We start from the raw sequence: 27,500 nt of genomic DNA on the forward strand, positions 1-27,500 counted from the left end.
CAGAAAGAAACCGGGTCTAAGCCTTTTCTAAACCAGAAATAAACCAGGTCGAAACCAGAACGTAACCAGAACTTAACCAGGTCGAAACCGGAACTAAACCAGGACTAAATCAGGTCTGAACCAGGACTAAATCAGGTCTGAACCAGGACTAAATCAGGTCTGAACCAGGACTAAACCAGGACGAAACCAGGACTAAACCAGGACTAAATCAGGTCTGAACCAGGACTAAACCAGGACTAAATCAGGTCTGAACCAGGACTAAACCAGGACTAAACCAGGTCTGAACCAGGACTAAACCAGGACTAAATCAGTTCTGAACCAGGACTAAACCAGGACTAAATCAGTTCTGAATCAGTTCTGAACCAGGACTAAATCAGGTCTGAACCAGGACTAAACCAGGACTAAATCAGGTCTGAACCAGGACTAAACCAGGACTAAATCAGGTCTGAACCAGGACTAAACCAGGATGAAATATTACAAGATGTTTTAGACCAACATTGTCCAGTAAATCGTCTTATTACACAGTTTATAGACCAAAATGGGATATCGGCTGAATCGATATCTGATCCCAGTATCGTATCGGTGCCTCCCTGCTGTAAACCTGACGCACATGTAACAGTAACGTGTTTTTGTTGACTTTTGTTTAGGTAAAAACTGGGACCTCAGTGCTGCTCTGAACGACTACGAGGAGCTCAGGCAGGTCCACACCGCCAACCTGCCGCAGGCCTTCAACGAGGGACGCTACTACAAGCCCCCCCAGGCAAGCCGGGACACGCCCACCCACAACAGCAAGAGCGAGCGCAGCGCCACCCACAAGCAGGACGACAGCGCACAAGGTACCAGCACCTCTCCACCAGCACCGTCATACCATAATACCATATTCCACACATACAACAACTCACCATTATGTGACAGATAATACTCCCCACAACTGTACAATGTGACAGATAATACTCCCTACAACTGTACAATGTAACGGATAATACAACTGTACAATGTAACAGATAATACTCCCTACAAAGGAACATCAACTCACTCTTATGTGACAGATAATACTCCCTACAACTGTACAATGTAACAGATAATACTCCCTACAACTGTACAATGTAATAGATAATACTCCCTACAAAGGAACATCAACTCACTCTTATGTGACAGATAATACTCCCTACAACTGTACAATGTGACAAACAATACTCCCTAAACACAATGTACAATGTAACGGATAATACAACTGTACAATGTAACAGATAATACTACCCTACCTACAAAGGAACATCAACTCACTCTTATGTGACAGATAATACTCCCTACAACTGTACAATGTAACAGATAATACTCCCTACAAAGGAACATCAACTCACTCTTATGTGACAGATAATACTCCCTACAACTGTACAATGTGACAGACAAATACAATAATCTCCCTACAACTGTACAATGTAATAGATAATACTCCCTACAAAGGAACATCAAGTCACTCTTATGTGACAGATAATACTCCCTACAACTGTACAATATAACAGATAATACTCCCCACAACTGTACAACAGCTTACTCTTATGCAACAGATTTAAAAAAAATTATAATAATATATTGTCAAGTGTGAGCTACTGTGTCTAGTCTAAGTATCAAAAATCAGATACTAACCGATACCAAAACTAGTATCCAAACTAGATACTCATTTGGGCTGTTCCGTAAGTCAATTTTCCATGAATTTTTCCCACAGACTTTACAAAAACATGGCAGAGGCTAACCAATTACATGCAAACTAATGTCCATAACATGTTTGTTTCAGTCTAAAAAGTGCATTCAGAACAAAAGATTCTTTAATAACATTATAAAGTTTCATATTTTACATAACATTATAGGTATTGTGGTCATTGATCACCTCCTACCTGATTCGCCTTGAGCCTGCAACCTGTTTAATATATTGTTTTTATAATTTATTTGTTTTGTTTATTTAGCAGGGACAGTGTACATTAATCAGCATTTCAGTAAATGTTAGGGATGGGCATGATTAGTCGATTAATCGATAATTGATCATTAAGAATTGCATTGATTACGTTCATTTTTAATCGACAAACTGAATGTTGGTTGCTGTACATTGCATAGTGTGACCAAACATCCATTTTTCCCTGGACATGTCCATTTTCCACGTCTTGTCCTGGTGGTCCAGTTTTTTTTAATTTTTATAAAATGATGCAAATGTTCAGGTTTTCATGATCTTTCCTTTGGCCATTAAACTAAGTGATTAATTCTTTCTTATTATTGTATGATAATATTATGAACAACCTGAAACTTTAAGAAAAATACAATTTCAACACAATGTTTTAACATGAACTTGTATGTAAACAGGAATAAGTCAATTTTTGTTGTAAAATTCTGCACTCGGCTCCACTTTTCTCATGTTGGACATTTTTCTGATGAGGGTGTCACGGTCAACAGTCAAAACGATCGTCCTTTAAGAGCGTTTGGAAAGAGACAAGTCTTCATTTGTGCTGCTCTGGTGGGAGGGGCCACGTACAGAGACGCTAGAGACGCTGCTGTGATAAACACCACAGAAAATTAACAATATTTTAATAGAAAATATAATTAAAATATTTTAGTAGAAAATCACCCAAGGACCACATTAAAGGTCTTGGAGGGCCGGATCTGGCCCCCGGGCCTTATGTTTGACACCTGTGTCCTATTGTCTAAATAAAGCTCGTTTTTAAATGATCATCATCTGAATCAGTATTGAGCATCGAGTCTATGTTTAATTTACAGTACGCGGTTTCAGGAGGTATTTTTAATCACCGTCTCCATGGCGACTGACTAAAACATGACGTCGTTTTTAATTATGAAAGTCTTGAAACCTGAAGCTGAGAGCGGCGAAGAGGAGCTGCTTTTCAAACATGTGTCTCTAATGTTCCAGCTCCGTTGTTATGGATGTGGGTGTAGAGCGCTGCAGACCGGACTCTGGTGCCAGCTCTGGGGGCGGTGTGGAATATGTTTGATATCACAGTTCTGAGTAACACTTTAGAACAGCCCAAACTTTCACGGCTTTAATAAATCATGAACAAAGACTCACTTCATAATGAGCAAATGGTTTATTAAAGGAACTATATTACACGATTTTCTGATGGTGAAGTGCAAACATTTGTGAAGCCACTGATGTTTTGTGCAGCTTGTTCCTCCTTTTTAAATGCCTCAAAAGTGAAATAAATCCACGGAGAACGACTCAGGTGCAGCTAAAAACTCTTTAATGAGTTTTCACGTGTAGTTGAGGAAACTCAAAACGTACAAAAGGGAAACTTTAACAGGTAAAAGGCGACAGGAGGTGAAAAAACTGTTTGGCTCCTGGTCCAGTCCTGGTTTAGACCTGGTTTAGACCTGGTTTAGTCCTGGTTTGACCTGGTTTTAGACCTGATTTAGACCTGGTTTAGACCTGGTTTAGTCCTGGTTTAGTCCTGGTTTAGACCTGGTTTAGACCTGGTTTAGACCTGGTTTAGTCCTGGTTTAGACCTAGTTTTAGTCCTGGTTTTAGACCTGTTTTAGTCCAGATTTAGTCCTGGTTTTAATACTGGTTTAGTCCAGATTTAGTCCTGGTTTAGACCTGGTTTAGTCCTGGTTTAGTCCTGGTTTAGACCTGGTTTAGTCCTGGTTTAGACCTGGTTTAGTCCTGGTTTAGACCTATTTTAGTCCTGGTTTTAGTCCTTGCTTAGACCTGGTTTAGACCTGGTTTAGACCTGGTTTAGTCCTGGTTTAGTCTTGGTATAGTCTGGTTTAGTTTAGTCCTGGTTTTAGTCCAGATTTAGTCCTGGTTTAGTCCTGGTTTAGACCTGGTTTAGACCTGGTTTAGACCTGGTTTTAGTCCAGATTTAGTCCTGGATTTAGTCCTGGGTTTAGTCCTGGTTTAGTTCTGGTTTTAGACCTGTTTTAGACCTGGTTTAATCCTGGTTTTAGTCCTTGCTTAGACCTGGTTTTAGACCTGGTTTAGTCCTGGTTTAGACCTGGTTTAGTCCTGGTTTAGTCCTGGTTTAGTCCTGGTTTTAGTCCTTGCTTAGACCTGGTTTTAGACCTGGTTTTAGACCTGGTTTAGTCCTGGTATAGTCCTGGTTTAGACCTGTTTTAGTCCTGGGTTTAGTCCAGATTTAGTCCTGGATTTAGTCCAGATTTAGTCCTGGATTTAGTCCTGGTTTAGTCCTGGTTTAGTTCTGGTTTTAGACCTGTTTTAGACCTGGTTTAGTCCTGGTTTAGACCTGGCTTAGACATGGATTTAGACCTGGTTTAGTCCTGGTTTTAGTCCAGATTTAGTCCTGTTTTAGACCTGTTTTAGTCCAGATTTAGTCCTGGTTTTAATACTGGTTTAGTCCAGATTTAGTCCTGGTTTAGTTCTGGTTTAGTCCTGGTTTTAGTCCAGATTTAGTCCTGGTTTTAGTCTTGGTTTACCTGGTTAGCATTTCCGCTCCTAGAATCGCTGATCTCGACTGAACTAAAGTTAAAAGAAAAAAAGGAGCCGTTCACTTGAAAACCACCGCTCGATGACATCACCAGGTGGAACGGAGCGTTTTAAGCTTTCGAGACGTCGACAGAATAATAATAAAGTATTACTCAACCACGTGTGAATGAAACAGAACAACTCGGGGCATGTTTTCGATGAGGTAACAGTATTATAACGCGGCTTAAAGCTCACATGAGTCACTTTTGCGTCATTTAAGTTGTTTAAACATTAAGCGTCGTTCTGTTATTGTCTTGTTTGCTCAGGTTTTACCAACAGAACAATTATAACCAAAGGCTCAGTTAACTCTCACTAAACTCCGCCTGACTCATTTCTTCTTGGTGTTTGTTCCAGAGAAGCGCCTGTCCCGGGGCATCTCCCACGCCAGCTCGGCCATCGTGTCCCTGGCTCGCCTGCAGGTGGCGTCGGAGTGCACCAGCGAGCAGTTCCCCCTGGAGATGCCCATCTACACGTTTCAGCTGCCCGACCTCAGCGTCTACAGCGAGGACTTCCGCAGCTTCATCGAGAGGGACCTGATCGAGCAGTCCACCATGATGGCCCTGGAGCAAGCAGGTCAGGGCGGGGAATATTTAAAGGTTCAACGTGTAACTTTTTGGTCGGGCGTCCGCAGTGTCGGGAAGGTGACTTTTAAAATGTATAGATTACAGATTACAGATTACATACACCAAAATGTAATTTGTAACGGAATCCATTAAATGACTTAAAGTGAGTAATGTAATCTGAATACTTTGGATTACTTGATTTGCTGTAGAGAAACAAAGACGAGGAAATCTTCACATAAGTTGTTTTGTCTGATAAAAGAAAATAAAAAGGCAGAATCTTTACTGAACCAAAAAAAAATATTAAAAATATTATTGATAGAAGAAGAAACACGTCCACACAGCAGGATTTAGTCCTGTTAAATCCTGTTTTAGACCTGGTTTAGTCCTGGTTTAGTCCTGGTTTTAGTCCTGGTTTAGTCCTGGTTTAGACCTGGTTTAGTACTGGTTTTAGTCCTGGTTTAGTCCTGGTTTAGTCTTGGTTTTAGACCTGGTTTAGTCCTGATTAAATCCTGTTTTAGACCTGGTTTTAGACCTGGTTTTAGTCCTGGTTTAGACCTGGTTTAGACCTGGTTTAGTCTGGTTTAGACCTGGTTTAGTCCTGGTTTAGTCCTGGTTTTAGTCCTGGTTTAGTCCTGGTTTAGACCTGGTTTAGTCCTGGTTTAGTCCTGGTTTTAGTCCTGGTTTAGTCCTGGTTTAGACCTGGTTTAGTCCTGGTTTAGTCTTGGTTTTAGACCTGGTTTAGTCCTGGTTTAGTCTTGGTTTTAGACCTGGTTTAGTCCTGATTAAATCCTGTTTTAGACCTGGTTTTAGTCCTGGTTTAGTCCTGGTTTAGTCCTGGTTTAGACCTGGTTTAGTCCTGGTTTTAGTCCTGGTTTAGACCTGGTTTAGTCCTGGTTTAGACCTGGTTTAGTCCTGGTTTAGTCTTGGTTTTAGACCTGGTTTAGTCCTGATTAAATCCTGTTTTAGACCTGGTTTTAGTCCTGGTTTAGTCCTGGTTTAGACCTGGTTTAGACCTGGTTTAGTCCTGGTTTAGTCGTGGTTTAGTCCTGGTTTAGTCCTGGTTTAGTCTTGGTTTAGTCTGGTTTTAGTCCTGGTTTTAGTCCTGGTTTTAGTCCTGGTTTAGTCTTGGTTTTAGACCTGGTTCAGTCCTGATTAAATCCTGATTTAGACCTGGTTTTAGTCCTGGTTTTAAACCTGGTTTAGTCCTGGTAAAATCCAGGTTTAGCCCTGGTTTAGTCCTGATTTAGTTCTGATTTAGACCTGGTTTTAGACCTGGTTTAGTCCCGGTTTAGTCCTGGTTTAGTCCTGGTTTTAGTCCTGGTTTTAGTCCTGGTTTTAGTCCTGGTTTAGTCCTGGTTTTAGTCCTGGTTTAGTCCTGGTTTTAGTCCTGGTTTTAGTCCTGGTTTAGTCCTGATTTAGTCCTGGTTTTAGTCATGGTTAAATCCTGGTTACGTCTTGGTTTAGTCCTTAGTTAAAGTCACTTTTCTAAATGGCACAGAAGCAACAAAATGACCAAAAATCATGCATTTTAAGTACAGATTAAATCAAAACAAATGAAATGAATTACATCAATGATGAAAACATGACAAAAATTACCAAACTGATGTCTGTTTTAATGTCGTTTCCTCGTCACAAACAGACCTGGAGTTCTTCTCTCAACACAGACGGAGGCAGTGAAGAGTTCAAATGCAGATTGTTGTTGTAACACGGTGCAGGTCAAGTTTCATGGCAAAGAACAACATAATTTGTATTTATTTGCATTTATTTTGACCTCCATTAGCTCTAGAACCACAGCCAATCTTCCTGGAGTCAGTTTCTCCTTCATTCATGGAACAGTCACATAAATACTTCACCTAATAAAAACAACTAACAATTTAAAAATTTAATGTTTAAAACAAAAAATTAAAAAACTACATGTAATTAAGAGGAACTTGAACTGTCTCTTGCCTCATCTGGGACCATGACATCATTACGTTTGCGAATCTGAAAACCACATCACCTGATATCTATGAAACCGGATCTTTCACTATGGAACTAAATATTGAAAATGTCACACGTCCTACACTTGGGAGACGTTTACTCTTTCCTGCTAAGATTAGAACAGGAGGAAGAGCTGACTGTACTTTCTGTTCTGTTCTCTGTGAGCAGGTCGTTTGAACTGGTGGTCGACGATGTGCACGAGCTGTAAGAAGCTGCTCCCTCTGGCCACGACAGGAGACGGGAACTGCCTTTTACACGCCGCCTCTCTGGGTAAAAACACACACACACTTCAGATCGTTAAAGTTCCTCATGTCAGCTTAGAGTTAGGGTTGTCCCGATCCGATCACGTGACTGTGGACTCGATCCGAACTCAATTGTTATGTGCCGCTCAGGTATAGAATTAAAAATATACGTATATAACACACAGGACACAACAGTTTTGTTTTTTTTTGCTCAGGGACGTCCAGTCAGCGCGACCGTCTGCCCCAGCGCCTGTTGTACTCGAGGCTAGGGCTGGGCGATATGGATCAAAAAATATATCTCGATATATTTTGCTGTATCTCGATATACGATATATATCTCGATATACGATATATATCTCGATATATGTTCAAGAAAAAATAACCCCCTAAAAAACTGCAAAAACAAATCTGCCAAATTCCACAAGGTCCTTTTTAAAAAAATTAAAGTGTAAGAGGTCAGTAGTTCATATAGGAACATTTAAGATTACAAAAAAACCCTAATTACATAAATAATAATTTAACTGTATTAAAAGAAATAAAACATATTTCCTTTGTTTCATATAAATAAATATAAATATAAATAAAACAACTCAACTCAAGCTCATCTTTGCATTAACTCTGTTATCCAGACCAGAATCAGAACCATGAGCTCATTTAACAGAAGAAGCTCAGGATGTTCCTTATTTTAACAGATCCTATGTTCCTCACCAGCAGTGAGGAGCTCTGAGGTTTAATCCCACAATCCACTGCAGATCAAACCCAACGTTTCCAAACACTTTTGTACAAGTGACACTGCAACAGATTATTCATTAAAATCTTCTGCATAAATAGAATTTACATTACTAAACTTTACAATATATAAAACATAACGACTCAAGAGCCACATCAGCCCGTTTGAGAAAATAGTGTTAATTATTTTATTTTATTTTTTTATTTTATTTTTTTTGCAGCTTTGCGCAGACTTGTTTACGTTTTACAGAAACGAAACTTAAAAAGCGCATGGCTCATTTGCATAAACAGTTCACTCCACGTGCCGCTCTTGCGATTCAACTTCTTTTGGACTAAAGGACGCGACTCGGTGGAACATGAGGATGTGCTGCTGATGGTCTTGTCTGTAAATGGTGGAAAAGGTTCGTGGCGCTAGAAGCTTTTCACTGGCACCAACTTTCGGCGTTCACGGCGATAGTGACGAGTGAATGAGACACGAGCAACAAAATCAGGGAGGCGGAGGCAATGACAGAGAAGACAAACAAGCAAAGCGGCAAAATCAAAATTGAATATAAGCATTAATATCGATATATACGATATGTCAGAATTCATATCGAGTTTTTAAAAAATCTCGATATATTAAAAATATCGAGATATCGCCCACCCCTACTAGAGGCACACTCACGGTGGGACTTTTGGCGGCATAGAGGGTCTATTGAACGGTGGGATGATGTTGCGGTTCCCTACGGGATTTGGCGCTTTACATACGTCACGACCAAACAGCAGCGATTGGTTAAATAAAAAAAGTATGAGTGAAAGAATCCTAATGCTGCGAGGTCAGACTGTTTCCACCAAGTGAAACCGGCTGATGAATCAGACTAGGAAATCATGGTACCGTATTTTCCAGGCTATTAGTCGCTCTGGATTATAAGGCGCACTGTCATTAAATGGTCTATTTTTGAACTTTTTTCACAAATAAACCGCGTGGGACTTTAAAGGAAACACAACAGTGTGATGGGTGAGTGGTTTTGTTTGCTTCGCTGCTTTTCCCCTTGTCTTCTTCTTTCATCGACCTCAAAAACTGACTTTCTTTTGTGGCTAACTGCTCCTGGATTCTTGTCGCCATTGCAACAAACTTTGTGCGAACTGTGAGGAAGATATAGGTCAAAAAAAGCCGCTAAGAACTGTTGCGTTGGTGGAGTAAACAGCGTCTGTGCGTCTTGCGTCTGTGGACTGTGTGACAGTCGTACGTAAACCACGTACCGGCGGCGCAGGCAAGTCAGTTACGCTAGAAACGTAGGGAGTTTGATTGACAGCCTGTCAGCTCACAGATAACGAGGCAGTGTCTTTTCTATTGGCAAATGTTTAGCCCCACCACGTCCAGAGTTGATGAATTTTTATTCTCTTTTTTTTGGTCATCATAATTACAAGGCTACTGCATCTCTATAATCTATCATTGACAATTTGAAACAAAAAAAAATCCTCCATACAACCTTTAAGAGCGCGTCTAATGACCTGGAAAATACAGTAAATGGTCACATTTTTCTATAGTGCTTTTCCACCTTCAAGGCACTCAAAGCACTTTACAACAAGGAACCACTCACCCATTCGCACACCAGTGTACGCAGACACTGTGGGCAAGGTGGGTTAAGTGTCTTGCCCAAGGACACAACGACAGCATTCATCTGTTGGCGCTGGAATCACACCAGCCAACCTGTGGGTCAGTGGATGTGACCGCTCAACCTGTGATGTTTATGTCGAGAGCTGGAATCAAACCTCCAACCTTCAGATCAGTGGGCGAATGATCCACCAACCGAGCTACTGCCGCCCCAAACCATGACGTCACACAAGGGAATTCCATAACCAGGCATGAAAATCTCTCACCTTTAGGCAAAATTTACTGTTTTGATGAGGGGTGAGACTTTCTAATTCAAGAAGACAGAGCACTTGACCAATCGTCCATTGAAATGTAGAGGGAAACATCGTAACAGAAATATGACGAGTGTTGTGTCAAGAGCCGTGACACTGGTGCAAAATAACCCATGACAAAAAAAGATTTTTATACAAAGCAGCCAACTTTTCCAGCCATTATAATCAAGTTTTCATTGTGATTTCAGGCGTATGGTTTTCGTGGGCGTCAGAGTGCACATACTGGTGAATCGCCGTTCATTTAGATCAGGTCTGGTCTTATTAACCTGAAATAGATGCCCGGAGGCGTCTCCAGTACGGCCGCCGCGTGCACGGGCTTTATATAGAACGACTTTGATATTAACGCGAAGGGCAAGGAGTTCACTTCGCTCGTGCTGCCGGACCAGAGCGTGAACGGCGAGAAAACAACAACAACACAGGAGCAGGGGCCTAGAGTGAACCTGCTCACCTTTTAGACCCCGGACCCACCTAGTTTCATGTCTGCAGAACTGTTACAAACATGATGTAGACTGGGCCAAAAAAGATTATTATCTGACAAATACAAATAAGACATTTTAAAATCTTTAAAAACACAGAGGAACTGAGAGCTGCAGGGGATCTTAGGTCAAAGTTCAGAAAAGGTTCTCCTCAAATACAAACAGTGAAGATGAGCGAGCTTGTAGTTTAAAAACTTGAAGAGGTTTGTCAAAACTCGTTGGCTTTCTCATGTAATCATTAAAGCACTTTTGGGTCTGGTCAAGTGGTAACGGAGGGAAACAGGGGCAGATTTTTGACATTCAAATGTCTCTTATTCAGAAACTAGAGGAACTATTGAAATAAGTAAAGTATCAGAATGTAGGAAAGAGTTACACTCCAACAGGGTCAAGTTAAACCTGTGATATTCTTTCAAGTTGTTGACAAAAAAATTTAAAAACTCATGTAGGTAACGGAGGGAATGAAATATGCAGCACTTTTTGGGCAATAAATCCAAACAGTGATAACTCTTGGTTCTCACTTACATATCCTTAACAAACTGGTTTGAATATTTGCTTCATATAGTTTTCTACCATATGGTACAAGATTAGGTTGAAAAACCTCTTACTTTTTGACTCATGAGATTTTTTATTCAGAAAGGTCATGGTAACGGAGGGAAAATTGTGCAAACAAGTAGAAGGTGCTTGATTTTGCATAATTTGTCACTTTTTTCTTCCGAATACTTTAATATTACTTCAAAATGAAAGGAAACTATTTCTATAAAATATGTCAGTCCTTCCAAGCAAATTTTTATCATTTTAAATACTTTTTTTTTTTTAAATCATGTCCCTTCATCAACAGTTCAAAAATGGAATAACACAAGATATGATGAAATACATCCATTTATTGACATGATTTTCAGGTCTTTGAAATTTAGGAAATAATTTTTGTTCCATGTTTCATACATGGTCTGTTTAAAACGTATGGAACTTTAGAACCAAAAATGGTACAGAAAAAAGGTCAACAGTTTCATAAACTAGAGTACATATGTATCTGTTCAATACATTTTTATATCAGATGAATTAACTTGAATTTTTGGTCTTGCTGTTTACTTCTGTTTGACTGGACCCTTTTATTATAATTCTCTGACCTTTTTTTGACTTTTTACTCTGTCACAGCACATTTATATACTACAAGCTCAGTCATCTTCACTGTCTGCAAGAAATCAGAAAAATATTAGAAAAGAAAAGATTAGATTATTGTAATTTTCAACTTAAGTCAGTATAATAGTATAATAACTATAATATGTTTACAATAGCTATAATCCCACCAAATTAATTGTATTTATTTATTTTTTTTGGATGTGTTTCCACTCACAATTGATACTTTGCAGTGACTTCACTCTTGCCGTGTTTTACAAGTATTTATATTTTTTTTCATTGTGATATTAGAGACTTTAGAGAAACAGTAAAAGGCATTAGACATGTTGACTTGATGGGAATGGGAAGTATAAACGTCAAGGTTTAAAGTGGTGACGAGTCAAGAAGAACGGCTTCTGTTTTTCTTATATAGAAGTAATGAAACAGAAAAGAAAAAAACAGAGGGTAAAAGTGAAAAAATAAATAAATAAAAAAGAGGAAAAATAATTGAGCTCTTCCATGATGCCACCTTGTTCACGTCAGCAAACATGGTCAAAAAAAGTTTTAAAATCGTACAAAATGGATTTAAACAGCACATTTTCAGGAGCCTGTGATCAGTCTGAGTGTTCATGGTTCTGTTTTTGGAAATTCATTTTCAACAAAAAGCTGAAAGTGACAAACTGAAAAACTGTGGGCAACTTGTAGCTGGTTTATTTTACCGTTGTAGTTCGAACTGAGTCAGCTGTTTCTGGTCCGATCGTGTTAAAGTAAACCTCAGATTGAGTCGAACTTGAGTAACAGAAGTTCTGACAGAGATTTCCGTTGTTTTCACGCCCACAGGGAATTTTGATGACATCAGCTGCAGAGTGTTTCCTGCACAGATGAACAATACCCACATGAAGTTGAATTAACGCTGTGGTTTTTACACTTTTCACACTGTACGACGTCAGCATCATGGAACATTCACCGTCTTAACCCCGGCCTGAATAAAACAACAAGAAATCACAAGTGCAGCAGTAACTTTGTGTTTGGGCGTCGATCACCTTCTTGTTTGTGTGGATACGTCATTGCTGCGTGGAATGTGTGACATTAAACAGCTCGACTTTACATTTAATCAATTGCAGGTGGATTTACAGCTCAAAAATATCTAGAAAAACAGACATTCTGACTGTGAGCGGGGTCGCCTCTCCACAGATCTGACTGTAACTTAGGCTGCGTTCAGACTGCAGCCTGAAGTGACCCAAATCCTGGCACATGATATGATTTTTTCAAATTTGACCCGCATACGGACTGAACCAGGACTGAACCAGGTCCGGGACCAGAGCGGGACCGGAATGGACTCGGAGCTTTGACTCCGAACCTCCATGGGGTCCGAGCCTCAGCTTCGAGCTCCGGCCCTGTCGTGGGCTCTGAGCCTCTGGTCTGTTCCCGGCCTGGTCCTGGTCTGGTCTCGGTCCCAGTCTGGTCCCGCCTGGTCTGGTCTCGGTCTTAGTCCCGGTCTGGTCCTGGCCTAGTCTCGGTCTCAGTCCCGGCCTGGTCCTGGTCCGGTCTCGGTCTCTGTCCCGGTTTGGTCCCGGTCAGGTCTCGGTCTGGTTCCGGTCTGGTCCTGGTCTCAGTCCTGATCTCAGTCTCGGTCTGGTCCCGGTATGGTCTCGGTCTCAGTCCCGCTCTGGTCTCAGTCTCGGTCTCAGTCTCGGTCTTGTCCCGGTCTCAGTCCTGATCTCTGTCTCGGTCTCAGTCCCGCTCTGGTCTCAGCCTGGTCTCAATCTCTGTCTCAGTCTCGGTCTTGGTCTGGTCCCGGTCTCAGTCCCGGTCTTGTTCTGATCCGGTTCAGTCCGTACGCGGTGCAAAAGTCCGGCATCGCAGTCACTGAAGTCACCTAAAGGAGAAACGGCCGTTATCTGTTTTTTCCATTTTTCATTTAAACACAAAATCAAAAACTGAAAAAAACTAATCATTATCCGTTTTTTTTTTTTTTTTTTTTTTTTTCATTTTGGTTTTGGAGACAAATAATGAAGAAAACAGTCTTTTTTTTTTCGTTTTCATATTTTTGGTTTTATATTGAAAAACGAACAGACTAATAATAAAGAGTTACTCAAACATGTGAATGAATCAAAACACAACTCGAGTTCTGGTCCAGGTTTTTGAGCAGGTGAAAGATTCTAACAGGGTTTAAATGTGTCTTTAAAGCAGCACAGACACACCGGTTCTTCCCCTGAGCCGTCGCCGAGGTTCACTGCAGAGAGATTATAAATTCATGTGTGCTGCTTCTTCTCCCTGTGGACGGAGTCGGGCTTCGCCGGGGCCCCGTGCCGCTGAAGCTTTCATAATCTGATCTGACGGGGAACCAGGGCTGTTTAAAGAGACGTATTACACTATTCTGATGTGTGTCCTAATGTCGTTTCCTCATCGCAAACGGACATCTCGAAAAAAGTATCGATATCGGAATTGGAACATAAAAAAGTCTGTAAAATTGTTTAAATCTGAGACGCAACAAAAAAAATTACAGAATTAAAGCGCTCATATTGCACTATTTTCTGATCTATTTGTGTGTTCTAATGTCGTTTCCTCATCACAAACAGACCTGGAGTTGTGTTTTTTTGTTTCATTAACACGTTTTAACACACAAACCCTGCAGATTTAACAGAAAACACGCCGTTCCACCTTGTGATGTCATGTGGTAATACCGGAAATGCTCAATTGTGTTTTAAAATACATACACGTTCACTAGAATCATCAATTTCAGATCTGAATTTTCCAATCTCTACTGAACAAAAGGAGCTGTTCACTTGAGAACTACCGCTCCACGACATCACAAGGTGGAACAGAGTGTTTTGAACTTCGGAGATGTAGACTGACTAATAATAAAGAGTTACTCGAACACGTGAATGAAACAAAACACAACTCCAGGTCTGTTTTTGAGGAGGAAAGAACTTGACTTAAAGCTCATAAGAGTCAGTTTTGTGTAATATACATCAGTGTTTCCCAAACTTTTTTTTCTGAAGACTCATATTTTAAAAGTCACAAACCTTTGCGACCCAAGTCCATAGACATTATTCGTAAATCACAAAATAAAGGTGGATTTGAGCATTATTGAACATTAATGAAGGTATTTTATTGCTGACTGAGTGATCGTGTCTGAACAGTTAGTGTGCAAAATCCCTCAGTCGTCCAGGTAGAATCCATGGCAAAGGTGAAATTCAGTTTGTCGACTGGACAAAAGTTTATTTGGCTGAAACAGTTAGTTTCTTCAAGTTTTAAACAACAAAAAACAGTCACTGAAGCAGAAATAAAAGGATCCATAAGTCACCTGTTTGGACGTTAAATGTAGCCCATTTCTTTTTCTTTTCAACATTCAATTGAACCAGCAACATTGGAACAATACAGTCAATAAAATAATTACAAAACGATTAGAAATGATACAAAACATGTCTTAGATTTGAACATTTCTAGTGAGATAGTTGGGCCTGTCTGTGTTTTATGTCGTGTTCCAGTCCAGGTGCAGGAGGAGACGCAGCAGCAGATCAGGAGCAGCTTCAGTCTGTTTCTGTGCTTTGTTTTCATTTTTGTGAGCACTGAAAATCTCATATGTCAGAACTGTATACAACAGACCCACATGCAGATCATGACAAGGCAACCCAGACCCAGAAACAAAGAAATAGGATGAAGACTTATTCTGTAACTTTTCTGGTGGAGGGTCCGTCAAATGCTTTCCTCTTCTGCGTCGCTGTCGTCAGACTCCGCATCAGTTCCAGTTAGAATTATTTGGGTCTTTCTGAATCCCGACAGGATGGTTTCATTGTCGCTGAAGTCCAGGTTCTGTTCATCCATCCAGTGACGTCAGGAAAGTTTCATGTTGCACCTTCCCGGTTTCCATGCGGCCGTGTTCTCCATCCCCGCTTTCCGTCAGTCCCTCACAAGTTTCTCTCTCACTCCAAACTTTTTTCTGCTGCTCGATTACTGTTTTCGGCTGAATATTTCACGACTCGCAGCAGGACAGAGGCTTTTTCTGCAGGAGACATGCGCAGAAAACTGATACACAAATGTAGAGCGCCCTCTTGTGTGCGTCAGTCTGAAGAGTTCAATATATAAGTCGTACTGTAGTAGAAGTCGCAGAAAACACCCAAACCATGACAAAAAGCGCAACTTATAGTCTGAAAAATACTGAAAACATAAAGTAAAGCTGTTTAATGTCACACTGTGGAACATTCCAGGCAGAGCAATCACATCTTCATAGAAACAAGAAGCAAGCGACAGACCCTCCACCCTCCTCCCTCTTCTCTGCTTGTGTGTGTGTTTGTGTTTATCCTGACCCGGTGTTTGTCTCTTCAGGGATGTGGGGCTTCCACGACAGGGACCTGATGCTGAGGAAGTCTCTGTACACGATGATGAAGAGCGGCGCCGAGAGGGACGCGCTGAAGAGGAGGTGGAGGTGGCAGCAGACGCAGCAGAACAAAGAGGTACCACACTCGCACTCACAGAACCATAATTACCCCACAGACTCTGAACGTACTGTATGTCCATGAGTTTTTCACACTCAGAAATATCCGTGCACTTTTTCTTTGCAGTACTCGGCCTTTGCTTTGTATTTTTTGTACGATTATTAGGCCTGTGTGACATAATTTGAGCTGTAGTTGTAGTTAGAGCCCATATTACACTATTTTCTAATCTGTTATAATGTTATTTCCTCACCACAAACAGACCTGGAGTTGTGTTTTGTTTCATTCACTCACATTTAACACACAAATGCTGCACATTTAGGCTGAGTTCTTTCAAACAGAAAACGGTAAAGGTAAAAGAAACTGTTAACATGAAAACTGAATGAATGAAATGAAAATGAAAGAGTGAATGAAACAAAACACAACTCCAGGTAGGGCTGTCGCCGTTAGGGAATTTCTCCTGCAGTGCAGTTTAGTGGCTCAACACCGCGGTATGAGATGATGTCGCACCCACATCCCCTGGACTTATAATATTTCCAGCGGCTTTGAAAACTCTCTGATGAAGCTCTTATTGCCACATGCACATGTACCTTGGTTGTTGTGTGGAACAAGTGCCGCTGCATCTCCAGCTCTCACTGTGGCAGCTCAGGTCAGAGTCCCGCACCGGGTCGGGTCAGAGTCCCGCACCGGGTCGGGTCAGAGTCCCGCACCGGGTCGGGTCAGAGTCCCGCACCGGGTCGGGTCAGAGTCCCGCACCAGGTCAGGTACCCGCGGACATAAGAGAGAGAGAACCCCGAGCCCAAGCAGGCAGAGCAGGGTGTACGCAAAGCACGATCAGGCGACGGCTGCACTTACCGCCATGCAGCGTGGAGCTCTACACCGGTCCTTTCACTTGCGGTCTACGTGGGCGCACCTTAGTCCTGGTTTAGTCCTGGTTTAGTCCTGGTTTAGTCCTTTAGTCCTGGGTTAGTCCTGGTTTAGTCCTGGTTAGTCCTGGTTTAGTCCTGGTTAGTCCTGGTTTAGTCCTGGGTTAGTCCTGGTTTAGTCCTGGTTTAGTCCTGGGTTAGTCCTGGGTTAATCCTGGTTTAGTCCTGGTTAGTCCTGGTTTAGTCCTGGGTTAGTCCTGGTTTAGTCCTGGTTTAGTTTAGTCCTGGTTAGTCCTGGGTTAGTCCTGGTTTAGTCCTGTTTAGTCCTGGTTTAGTCCTGGTTTAGTCCTGGGTTATCCTGGGTTAATCCTGGTTAGTCCTGGTTTAGTCCTGGTTTAGTCCTGGGTTAGTCCTGGTTTAGTCCTGGTTTAGTCCTGGTTAGTCCTGGTTAGTCCTGGTTTAGTCCTGGGTTAGTCCTGGGTTAGTCCTGGGTTAGTCCTGGTTTAGTCCTGGTTTAGTCCTGGGTTAGTCCTGGTTTAGTCCTGGGTTTAGTCCTGGTTTAGTCCTGGGTTAGTCCTGGGTTAGTCCTGGGTTAGTCCTGGTTTAGTCCTGGTTTAGTCCTGGGTTTAGTCCTGGTTTAGTCCTGGTTTAGTCCTGGGTTAGTCCTGGTTTAGTCCTGGTTTAGTCCTGGGTCTGGTTAGTCTGGTTTAGTCCTGGTTTTAGTCCTGGTTTAGTCCTGGTTAGTCCTGGTTAGTCCTGGGTTAGTCCTGGTTTAGTCCTGGGTTAGTCCTGGTTTAGTCCTGGGTTAGTCCTGGTTTAGTCCTGGTTTAGTCCTGGTTTAGTCCTGGGTTAGCACGGGCAGTAACAGGTGGAATGTTAACAGGTCCGGGCGGGTGCGGGTCTCTAAGAATGGACCCGTTCAGGACTCTGGGTCGGGTCACGTGGTCATGTGCGGTGATCGCGTCGGCCCAACATGCGCCGCCTTGAGCCTCTTAGTCCCGTGGTGATTCATTTTTGCGGTTATCGTGACAGCCCTAACTCCAGGTCTGTTTTTGAGAAGGGAACAACATTCTAACACGACTTAAAGGTTGTATAGAGGATTTTTTAAGGGAAGAGAAATACAGCCACAGTCCTTTTTCAAATGTTGTGCATGTGTGACACCACCTCCCTCCTCCACAGCTCCTCAGTAGAAACACCTCCTCCTGCCTCCTGACTCTAGAAATCACGCTTGTTTACAGCCGTGCGTGTTCAGAATTACTGTTGAAGTGACCTGTCTAGAAATAATTTAGCGACTGACACATCAGTTTTTAGGCCCTTCGTCTGCTTCAGTCGCGCCATTACTGGAAGGAATCTCCAAGAATCACCCCAGTTAGGTTTTGCTCCTTTTCCCCTTCTCTTCTTCTTTCAGCGACCTCAAACTGACTTTCTTTTGCGACAAACTGGTCGTGGATTCTCATCCGCAACCGCAACAAACTTTGTGCGAATTGCGAAAAAGCTACAGTTTAAAAAAGCCTCTAAGAACTGCTGAATAAACCATGTAATCCCAGCGCGCCGATGAGTCAATTACACTAGAAACATAGGGAGTTTGATTGACAGCCTAACAGCCAATAGAAAATGAGGGAGCCTCGTTTTCTATTGGCTGATGTTTATCTGGCTTCACTACATCCACAGTTGATGGATTTTCATTCTTTTTTTTTTGGTCATTATAATTACAAAGCTGCTGTGTCTCTGTAATGGTATTTTAAACTTTCATTGACAGTTTGAAACAAAAAAAAAATCCTCCATACAACCTTTAAAGCTCTCAAGAGTCCATTTTGTGAAACCTTTTATCAGAAAAAGTTTTATAATATACAGGTCTGAAAATAAAATAAACATATACTCATGGATTCTTGTGTGTGATGTTTATAAAAAGCTGGTGTGTGTTTGTGTGTCAGTCGGGGCTGGTGTACACCGAGGAGGAGTGGGAGAGAGAGTGGAACGAGTTACTGAAGCTGGCCTCCAGTGAGCCACGCACCCACCTCAGCAAGAACGGAAACACCAGCGGAGGGTAAGATACGGACACGACAACAACATACAAAACTAAACTAACTTTAACCTAAATTAAACCAGCGGAGGGTAAGATATGGATATTATAACTTAGTCAAAACCACACTAATCGAGACTGTTATGGAGGTTTGCTACTACTGTTTGGTTCAGTAGGGTTGTGATCGCGGAGTGTGCATCGGTCAGAATGCAAGGATGAGACGGAAGATCTTTACTTCTTTATTGTCTTTCGATGGGATGAGTATGGGGGCATGTGTATATATGTGTGGTTCTGTAAACAAACAAATAAACACAATATCAGAAATAGACTAGAGTAAAAGGAACAAAAATAACATAACAATATATTATAACAATAATAATACACATTATTAGGCAAATAGAAATATAAATCCAAATATATATTAACCAACGGGTACTCGGCAGACACGTGAAAAAAGGTAGGCCTCAAAACCTCTACTAGTAATGAACTACAATAAACATAGGCATTCTGTGTCAAACACAATCCCCAAATATACATAAGGCTACCTGAGTCGTATAAACAAAAGACTTGACTAACATGAATTAAATAAGATAAAGCATACATAAAATGAAAAGTAGCTTAGCAAAAATTAGCATTGAAGCTAATATGCGTTATAACTGCATAAATAACATTGAACAACTGTGAACACTCCGTTTCCTCATTAAACACCCTAATTTAACATGGTAAAACACCCACCTGTCTCATGGACGCACACCACAACAAAAAGGAACAACAACACACCTCACCATGCACAGACTAATAATGAGAAAACTAAAACTTATCATGCGCTCACAAAACGGCCGCGCCCCTAGTGGTCAGGCTTGGTACTGCACCCTAACTAAATAAACGCTATAATACAGCCCTGTCTTCATAACAGAGACCCAAGACCAGTCCAACACCACAGGGTCCCAAAGATCGGGACAAGACCAAGACCTCTGAAAGTCGAGACCAAGACGAGACCAAGACTTTTAAAGGTCGAGACCATGGCCCATCGAGACCAAATCAACACCATCTTTGTAATTTCCTAGATTTACCACTCACTGAAACAGTAACTGTAACTGAATACAGTTACTCATAATTTGTACTCTGATTACGTAACTCCAGTACATGTAATCTGTTACTCCCCAACACTGCCTATAACATCATACAAGACGAACCTAATCTTAGCCTAAACCTAAAGCTGCAGTGTGTAACCTTTCTGGAGGGGGTGTGCTACCTGTTTGTCCCCATGGAGATGCTGACGCTTTGGTTTAAACTGTCCACAGTACGGCATTAAACTATCTTATCTTGCTTTTATTCAACTACAGCTGTTTAAGTGCTCAAAAATATCTTAAAAAACTCAAAAATATCTTTAAAAAAATATGCATTCGTACTGTTAGTGTTGCCCCTCTGACCAGTGGTTCAGAGGGCATATGCCTCCGTGAAGTAAGCCTGTTAATAAAAGAATAGACAAGAGCACGTTTTGAGCTGCGTTACTTCACAACAGAAGATTGCTTCTTCTTCTCATACACATAACATTACATGTAATCCAAGTGACATGAATCCCTAAATAATAACATTTGTACATATTTGTAAAAACACTGTAGATACACTTTTTAAGTCTTTTTAACAGTTCACAATTACATAAATGAATTACTGTTTCTATCTCTATTTATCTGTAACTCATTTTAACTTCTACATATATTTATATTTTTAACCACAACCCATGAAATACTAGATAATTGAAATCACTATATTCAATTCAGTGAGTGTCCATAAGATGGCGCTGGTCTCTCCAAACTCACATGACCAACATGTGCTTATTACACATTTACAATAGCATTTTTGGTACTTGGTAATAAACTCAAAATGTACACTTTTAATGTGACATACAATCCAGTAAATGCACTATTGCATGAAAACTATTTCCTAAATGTCCTTAAAGAATATAATTCAAATGGTTCCTTGTGCTTTAGTCTGATTTATGTTAGCTTTAGCTTTAGCTTAGCCACGTTGTACTTTCCTTACACTTGACCACTAGCTTAGCAGGTTAGCTTACAACACGATAACAACTCCCTCAGAAACCCTCTACAAACTTTGCTCCACTTTCTTCCTACTGTGCACGGAGTAACCTTTGACATTTAATAACTTTGACGATTGACATAAAACTTGTCATTTTAGTGTTACCAACCTGTTAATAAAAGAATAGACAAGAGCACGTTTTGAGCTGCTTTACTTCACAACAGAAGATTGCTTCTTCTTCTGCAGCGCTCAGTCTACTCTCTACCAACGTTGCGACATGCGCCATCTACTGGTCAGTGAAGGAACTGCACGTTAACTCAATAGAGATAATAGAACCACATGAATTATATACAATGAAATAAAAATAAAATACTCAAATAGGAAAGTAAAATTTGAGGGGTGTCTGATTTCTAACTGGCATTTTTCCAGCCTCTACATTAGAGCCCTGGGACCCGCGGGACCTGACGCAAAACGGTGCGGTGCGGGACACATTTTAAAAGCTCAATGCGGGAGCGGGTGGGATGATAAACCGCAGTCCCGCAAACTAAATGAGTGTAAAGTAAAATATACAAATGAATAATGTTTGCCTGTCATACATCATTTGTGCTGGATATTTTATTTGGCATTAATAAAAACATTTTAAGCAGCTTAAACTTGCGGACGTGGTCTAATCTCGCGCACATTTTAGACAATTCCTTTCCGCTTCTCCGTGTTTGATAGAGCTTAGGAAACTGAACCGGGACCGAACATTCTGTCCCGCACAGACCTCTACCATGATTGGGCTCGCCTCTCCACAAACCTGTAATTTGACTTAAACGTCTCCTTGGAGATTCATAAATTTAGGGCCATACTGTGGAACATTCTCCAGCAGAGAAGTTACACAGCGCCCCTTTAAAGCAGACCTGTAGTGCCTCCGTAGTTATAATTTTTAACATTTTTAATCACAATATTGATCTAAAATGACTGACTTCTGCGTTAGAAAATAAAATTGGAGATTGAAATAAGTACGGAGCAGTGGACGTGCGCAGTTGGAGGTGAAAACGGAGGTTGATCAGCAAAACGACGTCTTGAAAATAAGCGATTAAAGATTAAAACGTACACAAATCACTCCAAAATACAACTTCAGGAGAGTAAAACGACTGTAACATCTGATTTAACTTCACCAGCAAAAACTAGAACTATTACTACACCATAAAGCTCTGAGCTCCAAAGTATTTTCAGATCAAAACACAGCACCACCTCCACACGTCTTATTAAAGCACCGCTGTGAGTAAAACTGGACTTATTCACCAACGCGCTGCCGAATAACTGTCACACTCACGTCAAATTTAAGCTGTTTTCTGGTTTATTTTTATGTTTTAGTGTCGTTTTGTTTCATTCACACATGTTTAAAACACAAACGCTGCAGATTTAGGCTTCGGAGTTCTTCTCTCAAACTAGACTTTGACTAGAATCATTTGGATGATTTCAGCTCTGGAATTTCCAATCTCCACTGAACTAAAGGTAAAAAGAACCACTAACTTGAAAACTACCACTTAGGGACAGTCGACAAAATTGCCACAAGATCGTGCACATGATAGAAAAATGACCTTGTGAGATTTTTTTTTTACATTTGGATTGGACAAAAAAGGGTTATGTGTTAGCGAGTTACATCTCTTTAATGAAATGGAATCAAATCAATAAAAAAATTGTGAAGACAAAATTGGAAACTGAGTCATGAATCGTGTATTTAATTTAAAGTTTATTTCAAATAACACCAATCAAAAAACAGAAAAGTCTCTGTACCTATTTCAATTTTAATATTTTATTCCCTCTGGTTTATTTGCCCCGGAACTTCTGCTGCTTGAAGGACTCACCTGAAAAACCGTTGCAGTTTCGTGGACAAACATGTTTTTTTTTTTATAGAGATACATTTACTTTCATGTCTTAGAAGGTCATTGTCAGTGTTGGGAAGGTGACTTTTAAAATGTAATCCCCTACAGATTACAGATTACATACCTCAGAATGTAGTTTGTAATGGAATCCATTAAATTAAAGTGAGTAATGTAATCTGAATACTTTGGATTACTTGATTTGCTGTAGAGAAACAAAGACGAGGAAATAGTAACAAGATGTTTTGTCTGATAAAAGAAAATAAAAAAACAACACTTTACTGAACCAAATTAAAAGTATTATTCATAGAAGAAGAAACTCGTCCATACAGTATGATTTAGTCCTGTTAAATTTTGTTTTAGACCTGGTTTAGACCTGGTTTAGATCTAGTTTAGATCTAGTTTAAACCTGGTTTTAGACCTGGTTTAGACCTGGTTTAGAACTGGTTTTAGACCTGGTTTTAGACCTGGTTTTAGACCTGGTTTAGACTGGTTTAGACCTGGTTTTAGATCTAGTTTTAGATCTAGTTTAAACCTGGTTTTAGACCTGGTTTAGACCTGGTTTAGACCTGGTTTAGACCTGGTTTTTAGGTTTAGACCTGGTTTAGATCTAGTTTAAACCTGGTTTTAGACCTGGTTTAGTCCTGGTTTAGACCTGGTTTAGATCTAGTTTAGATCTAGTTTAGACCTGGTTTTAGACCTGGTTTAGACCTAGTTTAGATCTAGTTTAGATCTAGTTTAGATCTAGTTTAGACCTGGTTTAGATCTCGTTTAGACCTGGTTTTGTTTCCGGCAATGAGTGAAAATGTGAAAATGTCCCGCCGTGTAATCCATTTATTTCAACAAAGTAACTGTAATCCAATTACCACTCACTGAAACAGTAACTGTAACTGAATACAGTTACTCATCATTTGTACTCTGATTACTCCGGTACATGTAATCTGTTACTCCTCAACACTGGTCTTTGTTGAACTCCAGGATGAGAAACGGGAAGCAGTGATAAACTCTCCTTTGTTCAGTTGACTCCAACTATAATAAAAACATTTTTGATTATACGTCCATGTTTGACGCTGCAGCAGAACGTCCGGAGCAAATAAATAAAAGAGAATAAAATAAGAAATATGAGAATAAAATATAAAAAATAAGAGCTTAAAATATCAAAATTCAAATAAGCGTCGAGACTATAAATAAACTTTAAATTGAATATTGAAAATAGAGGTCAAAATGAGTTTTTGACTGAAACGGAAAAATTAAATAAATAATAATTTTCGTCCTAAAACGAAATTGAAAAGTATGAATGGTGCACGGACTCATTTTGAGCTTTGGAAATGTAAACAGACTAATAATAAAAGATTAAACCAACAAAACACAACTCCAGGTCCAGGTTTTTGACGAGGTAAAACATTCTAACGGCTCACGAGACTCGATATAGAACCTTTAACTTGTAATATTTTCACGTATTGTCTGCGTTTCTGAGTATTTGATTCGGTTGCGTTGTAGCTGGTTACTCGGCTGAGCTAAAATAAATTCTTTCTTTGAAGCGGTGAGAGTACGAGACTCTCACTCACTCCTACACACGTCCCTCAGCATCTCGTCTTCACTCCGGCTCCAGAGCAGCTCGGCAGCTCGCGGGGCTTCACATTTATTCCCGTTTTTTGTTTTGTGAGGACAGAAGAGGTGGAACTCGGGTCATTACAGTAAACGAGAGTCCACTGGAGTAAATGAAATGTGCTCTGTGAAGTTACCTGCTCACTCCAGATCTTATTGCTGGCTAAAACAGTTCTATTACGCAAAACTATTATTACTTTTAACCATTTTATATTTGTTTTCTTCTCATTTACCGTCTTGAAGTTGTATTTGGAGTGATTCGTGCGTGTTTGAGTCATCTTGAGTTACTAATTTCACGACGCCGTTTTGTCGATCAGTTTAATTCGATCAATTTTCAACACCACCAGCAGCAGCAACGTACAGACACTGCTCTCTACTTATTCTCTGCTCTTAATCTTTTTTATATATATATATATATATATATATATATATATATATATATTATATATATATATATATATATATATTGTGCTGTCATGCGATAAAAAAAATTGAGAGATTAATTAATTATGATCTGTAATTAATTAATCTAATTAATCTCATTTTAATCTCACCTAAAAATTGCTGAGAAAAGCTTCAACTTGAGGTATTTTCATTTAAATTCATTATTACATTATTGTGGCAGATCAAAAGACTGATATAGAACAAAAAAAGTGACTTTATAAAGTCATTTATTGTTTAACAAATCTCTCCAAATTGGCTGTTGAGCCCAAGTCTCCATGAATAAGAAACTGTTTGTTGTAAAGTAGCAAAGACGAGGAAATCTGAACATAATAACTTTTGTCTTACTTAAAAGACAATAAAAAGTCACTGGTTTTACTGGTTTAGCTTTTCCCTTTAGTCCTAGTTTAGTCCTGGAATGGATTAATTTAGTCCTGGTTTACCTGGTTTAGACCTGGTTTAGACCTGGTTTAGACCTGGTTTTAGTTCTAGTTCTGTTTTTTTTTTTTTTTTTTTTGTCACTTTGAGGGGAATGAATACCCAGCACATTAATGACAAAATAAATATAAGACATAACAAAATATAAGACTAATAAACATACAAAAAAATAAAAAGACACACACAACAACAACAAACAACAAAAAAAACAAAACAATAAATAAATAAAAATAAGAGGTAGTGGACAGAGTTTCCATGTGTGTATTTACATTTTAGAGCTGTCGGATCAAATTTGTGTTTACATATTTTCTGTTCCCTTAAATCTTTTGTTTTCTGTTTAGAGTTAAAGTTTATTTATTTTAAAAAAATAATTTTAAAATTTTTTTTTTTAAAGTATAAAGGTACAGCATGTAGTCTCCATACTCTCATTACATTTACGTTTTTTAAGCTTTTTTTTTTTTTCTTGGCGACCCCAAAACGCACTTACACAAACATTATACAAACATACACATACAATTTGATATTTTCCTTTTCAGATAACAGTATATTATTCATTTTTACTGTGCTTCATCCAAATGGGGTTTTGCCACTTTCTTAATCTTAATCTTAGTGTCGAAGTATTTGAGTCCGAGACGTGACCAAGATGTCGGTCGGTCTCGAGATCAAGACCAGGCTCGAATACTACGACACTAAGATTAAGATTAAGTAAGTGGCAAAACCCCATTTGGATGAAGCACAGTAAAAATGAATAATATACTGTTATCTGAAAAGGAAAATGTCAAATTGCATGTGTATGTGTATGTGCATGTGCATGTGCATGTGCATGTGTGCATGTGCATGTGCATGTGTATGTGTATGTGCATGTGCATGTGCATGTGTATGTGTATGTATATGCTTGTATAATGTTTGCTTAAGTGCATTTTGGGGTTTTGCCACTTTCTTAATCTTAATCTTAGTGTCGTAATATTCGAGCCCGGTCTTGATCTCGAGAGACCGACCGACGTCTTAGTCACGTCTCGGACTCGACTGTGCTTGGACTCCGGCTTGACTCGCTCTTAAAGCCGTTTGGACTCAGTCTTGTCTCGGACTTGAGGTCTTACTTTCGTCGAGTGTGATCATATTTCATTACGGTCGCTGCTGTCGGTAATAAACTTCTTACCGCGACATGTGGCTGAAGTTTGTCTAATAAAAGTGCACAAATGCATCTGTGTTTGTCACGACGTGCGTTTGGTAAATGTGCAGAGGATAAGAGAATGTAACTCCAGTTAGAAACAAATTAAAAAATCCTATTCGCTTTCTTCCCTTTCTTCAGTTTTGTGTAAAGTGCCAGTGGAAGTTCTGTTAAATAAGAGGTTCTCAAACTGTGGGTGAAGGTCCAAAAAAGGTGCGCAGAGTGTTTCAGTGCAGCACAGTTTGCTTGGCTTATTTTAGGCCTAAAAGATCATTAGATAAAATAGAGATAAATCTACAAAAACATTGATATACATGTGCCAGAATATCTGTAAAATACAAATAAATGTTGAAAATGACAAAGATGGTCTTGCTTTGATCTCGGTGGACTGTGGTCTTGGTCTTGTCTCGGTCTCGGTCTCGGGACATTGGTCTCGGACTGGTCTTGGTCTCGATTTGTGCGGTCTTGAATACAACACGACTTAAAGGTTGTATAGAGGATTTTTTAAGGGAAGTGAAATACAGCGACCATCGTAGAAACATCTCCTCCTCCCGCCTCTTTACTCTAGAAATCACGTTTGTTTACATCCAGTGCGTGTTCAGAATTACCGTTGAAGTGACCTGCCTAGAAATATTTTAGCGACCGACGCGTCAGTTTTTAGACCCTTCGGACTTTCTTTTGCGGCGAACTGGTCGTGGATTCTCGTCCGCCGTCGCAACAAACTTTGTGCGAAATGCGAGGGAGTGACAGTATGAAAAAGCCTCTAAGAACCGCCGCATAAACCACGTAATCCCCGAGCGCCGACGACTCAGTTACACTAGGGAGTTTGATTGACAACCTAACAGCCAATAGAAAATGAGGCAGCCTCGTTTTCTATTGGCTGATGTTTATCTGTCCTCACTACGTCCACAACTGATAGATTTTCATTCTTTTTTTTTTCGGTCATCATAATTAAAAAGCTGCTGCATCTCTGTAATGGTATTTTAAACTTTCAATGACAATTTTAAACAAAAAAAATAATCCTCCATACAACCTTTAATCCTCGCTCGCTGCTGTGACCTGCAGCTTTATGACGTTTACTGCGACATCAGCTCCCATTGGACGCC

The 27,500-nt window shown here is 40.1% G+C and overlaps 1 protein-coding gene across 3 annotated transcripts in view; it reads left to right on the forward strand.

Moving 5' to 3' along the window:
• The window catches only part of otud7a (OTU deubiquitinase 7A), a 108,614-nt gene that overhangs the window by 33,928 nt on the left and 47,186 nt on the right, over positions 1-27,500 (forward strand). For all 3 annotated transcript variants that reach the window (XM_055155466.1, XM_055155467.1, XM_055155465.1), the window contains exons 4-8: positions 648-836; positions 4,838-5,056; positions 7,195-7,296; positions 15,830-15,957; positions 18,737-18,849. In XM_055155466.1, coding sequence (XP_055011441.1) covers positions 648-836; positions 4,838-5,056; positions 7,195-7,296; positions 15,830-15,957; positions 18,737-18,849 — 751 coding nt within the window. The remainder of the gene's footprint in view (positions 1-647; positions 837-4,837; positions 5,057-7,194; positions 7,297-15,829; positions 15,958-18,736; positions 18,850-27,500) is intronic.

This window comes from Boleophthalmus pectinirostris, unplaced genomic scaffold (assembly GCF_026225935.1).
Source record: "Boleophthalmus pectinirostris isolate CB_2022bp ecotype Guang Dong unplaced genomic scaffold, ASM2622593v1 HiC_scaffold_2, whole genome shotgun sequence".
Taxonomy (NCBI): Eukaryota; Metazoa; Chordata; class Actinopteri; order Gobiiformes; family Gobiidae; genus Boleophthalmus; species Boleophthalmus pectinirostris.